Raw genomic sequence first — 3,477 nt, forward strand, 5'->3', positions numbered from 1 at the left:
CCCCCGGCTCTGTGTGCGGCTGCGCTGCGGGATGGGGCCATGGCTGAGCTGTGCCGCTGCAGCTCCTGGCACCGCCATGGGGAGGGGGACAGGACCCCTGGCACGGAGCACCCAGCTGAGGGGCGTGGTGGGCGACACCAGCACCCACCCAGGGGTGCAGAGGGTGTGGGCAGGGTGCTGGTTTGGGGGGACAGTGGCGCAATGCAATATGGCAGCAGCTGGTTAGTGTGGCCATGCTCCGCTGCTCGTGCCGGCCCCAGTGCCCACAGCACTGCCAGGGCCGGTGAGGTGGCGTTGCCTTTACTGAGCCCCCCGGTCTGGCAAGGCACCGTGTGCCCACCCGGCCTCGGTGCCACGACGGCTGCCTCTGTCCTTGGCACAGGCGGTGCCCGGCGCGGTCAGTGGGGCCGGTAGGTGCCGTTGTAGGTGAAGGGCCGCGGGTCGACACAGGGGCCGGGGCTGTCGGGGGTCCAGCGCTGGATCTCCAGCCGGGAGCAGATGGGGGGGTCGAGGGGCCGCACGATGACGGGGCTGCGCGAGGCCACCGAGGGGTCCTCGTCAAAGAAGTTGAAGGGGCGCAGGAAGAAGCCGACGGCGTTGCCAGGGGTGGCCGTGTTGGGGATGTCCTCAGCGTGTGGCACGTGCAGGAAGCCCACGGTCACCCAGGCCACCAGGTCCTGCATGGAGCGAGACTTGTCATGGGCACTCTGTGCTGCCGAGCCCCCCGCCGTCTGCCCCTGTGTCCCCCCCCCCCCACCTGGTCCTTGGGCCTCCCCACCCCCCACACTCCCCCCCCCTCGCCGTACCTGGTCCTCGATGGTCTCGTTGTTGCGGAGGAAGCCCTCGAAGCTGACCAGGGGCTCCCAGGGGTCATTCTGGGCGTAGATGCTGCTGCTGCTGGGCTCATCCTCGTGGTGCTGCGTCACAGCCAGGTGATACCTGCGGGGACGGCACAGGGTCAGGACGGGGAATGGGGGACGGGGACTGAACCCATGCTCCTGGGTGTTGGGGCTGGGAGAGTGATGCTGTTCCACCCCGCCTGGGTGCCCCCAGCAGTGCCACCAGCTGCCCACCCACGGTGGGGGGATGCAGTGCCGGCGGGAGGTGCCGGCAGCATCCCTGCTTGCCATACCCTCTCTGTGCACCACCCAGGATGATGACAGCTGTGACCATGAGCGGCAGAGGGGCTGCTGGGGGCACTGGGCATCACCGGGGGCCATTGGCCACAGAAGCCGGGCAGCGCGTGTGGCACGGCACATGGACAGCAGGGCCGAAGCCCACCGGGGCTGGTGGGAGCCACGTCCTCACCCTGCAGGGACCCCCCCATGTCCCAACCCACCTGCCCCAGGAGATGCCCCTCTCCTCCTGCCAGCCACGCGGCAGCACGCGCCCGGCGTGGGAGCTGTGCTGGATGCGGTAGCTGCGCACATGGCCCCAGCGGTTGTGCCGGCGTGGGTTGTAGAAGAGCAGGTAGCGTGGCAGCGCCTTGCCCAAGGGGAAGGTGGCCTGGCGCTCGCTGCGGCGCGGCTGCCGGTGCAGCCACGGCTGCACCACGCGGGCACCCGGGCTCCAGGGGTTGGAGATGTTCTCGAAGCGCACGTCCATCGTCTCGAAGCTGTTGCCAGTGCCTGCAAGCAGAGAGGCTGTGAGTGGCACCGCCGACCCATGTGCACCTGTAGCAGCCCACCCATTGGCCCCTTGACTGGGACATGGGGCTGGGACCCCACCGAGGTGCCGTTTTGGCTAGGGGAGCGCTGGTCATCTTGAGACGGTGCAGGCAGTGCCCAGACAGTGATGCTCCCTGGGGATGAGGCTCTGGAGCCCCTGGAGCTCTGCGCCAGGTCTGGCCCCTGCAGCCAGCTCCCTGCCCGGAGCCAGGGGGGCCAGGAGAAGGGGGTGGGGGGGCACCCGCACCTGCGATGTCCAGGTCCACCTTGTAGTGCACCAGGTGGGTGTGGAGGTTGCCCAGGAGGTGGCTGTGGACACGGCTGCCATAGCGCCGTCCCTCTGGCGTATAGAAGGTGGCGTGGATGTAGCCGGTGGCGTGGACCTTGGCCTCCATCACGCCGTTGGGGTAGAGGAGGAAGTCCCAGATGTAGTCGTAGTTGTAGACGGTGGAGGTGGTGCGCAGGACCAGCGCCCGCCCCTCCAGGCCGGCATAGAAGTGGAACCCGCCCTGGAAGTCGCTGTCGAAGTGGCGCCGGAGCGGGACGCCGGTGGGCAGCTCAAAGACGCAGATGGCGTGGGAGAAGCGTGCGGGCCCGTCAGCGTCGTAGAGGTGGTGGGCGTCCACGTAGGTGGCCGTCTCGGGGCAGTCGACACCGCGTGCCAGCTCGTAGGTGACGGAGCCCATGCCCCAGCCAGCGTCCATGTACTTGGTCTGCATGGCGGCCGGTGTGTGGCCGCCGTAGAAGGCGATGGCCTCCTGCACGCTCACCTCGTAGGCCACCCGCTCCCCGTTGAAGCGCAGGTTGAAGAGCTGGAGGCCAGCGGAGGAGCGCAGGCGGAAGGCCAGGCTCCAGCCCCCGTACTCCAGCCAGTTGCCCCGCAGCCGGTACCGCCGGCCCTGCGGCTCGCACACCTTGGCCCCATGCACCTCGGTGGGGGTGCCAGTGGCGAAGCTTCCGCGGGGCTCGTAGCTGGAGAAGAGCTGCCGGGCTGGGAGCTCGTCCAGCTGGGCCACCTCCAGCGTCCCCCGCTCGTAGCTCTCGGCCAGCTCCCGCGGGCTGGAGAAGTACTGCCCGTTGTACCAGAGCTGCTGCACCGCCCAGTGCTGTGGGTCAGGGTCCCGGTGGTCCACCAGCACCTCCAGCCCCACAGGGTGCAGGAAGAAGCCCTCCACGAAGCGCTGCAGCACCAACCAGCTGCGGCGCTCGCCGGACACCAGCCCCCGCGGCGCGATGTCTGAGAAGGTCAGGCAGCGCCCGGAGCAGTTGTGGTACCAGAAGCCGGTGGAGTCACGCAGCAGCTGGTAGAGCGGCTCCAAGGCCACTGCCAGCGTGCGGTGCAGCAGCTCATACTCCAGCTGGGTCATGGGCCGGGCAGAGAAGGGGATGGCACGGCCCCCCTTGAACCGCAGCGGCCGGTAAGAGCTGGGCCGGGGAAGGGGCCCCACTGCGAATTCGGTGACGTTGGGCTCCGCCTGCCCCCCGAAGAAGACGATGGCCCGAGCCTGGCGCCGGGGCCGGGGGCCGCCGTGGTCCAGGTAGCGCAGGGCCAGCTTCTTCTTGGGGGGCAGCAGCTCCACCATGAAGAGGGTGTTCTTGGCCAGGGTCCCCTCCCGGCTTGAGGACAGCCCCAGCTCCGGGCGGCTCATCAGGAAGGTCCGCACGGCCCGCAGCTCCTCCGCAGACAGGTCGGCGAAGATGGAGGCCTGGTCCGGTGGCGGCACGGTGGGGCCAGAGCCGGGGCCGGAGCCAGATGTGACGCCCAGCGCGGCCAGCGCCCAGGCGAGCCAGAGCAGCCACATCCTGGCAG

General features: G+C 69.4%; 1 protein-coding gene across 1 annotated transcript; it reads right to left on the minus strand.

The window, feature by feature from the left end:
• Nucleotides 1-222: 222 nt before the first annotated feature.
• Nucleotides 223-3,477, minus strand: AOC1 (amine oxidase copper containing 1). Its single transcript, XM_084260837.1, has 4 exons — nucleotides 1,915-3,477; nucleotides 1,340-1,628; nucleotides 807-939; nucleotides 223-677 (listed from the first exon to the last, which is right to left on the minus strand). Exons 1-4 carry the CDS (start codon nucleotides 3,467-3,469, stop codon nucleotides 399-401), a joined length of 2,256 nt encoding a protein of 751 aa, XP_084116963.1. The 5' UTR covers nucleotides 3,470-3,477; the 3' UTR covers nucleotides 223-398.

This window comes from Gallinula chloropus (assembly GCF_964237585.1).
Source record: "Gallinula chloropus genome assembly, chromosome: 2".
Taxonomy (NCBI): Eukaryota; Metazoa; Chordata; class Aves; order Gruiformes; family Rallidae; genus Gallinula; species Gallinula chloropus.

What these genes read in the sequence shown, in the direction of transcription:
- AOC1 (XM_084260837.1), bottom strand. Translation starts at nt 3,469, where the DNA reads ATGTGGCTGCTCTGGCTCGCCTGGGCGCTGGCCGCGCTGGGCGTCACA. An exon ending in AGGGGCATCTCCTGGGGCAG is followed by an intron (nt 940 to 1,339) that starts GTGGGTTGGGAC and finishes CCGTCCCCGCAG; the next exon opens with GTATCACCTGGCTGTGACGC. An exon ending in ACGAGACCATCGAGGACCAG is followed by an intron (nt 678 to 806) that starts GTACGGCGAGGG and finishes CGCTCCATGCAG; the next exon opens with GACCTGGTGGCCTGGGTGAC.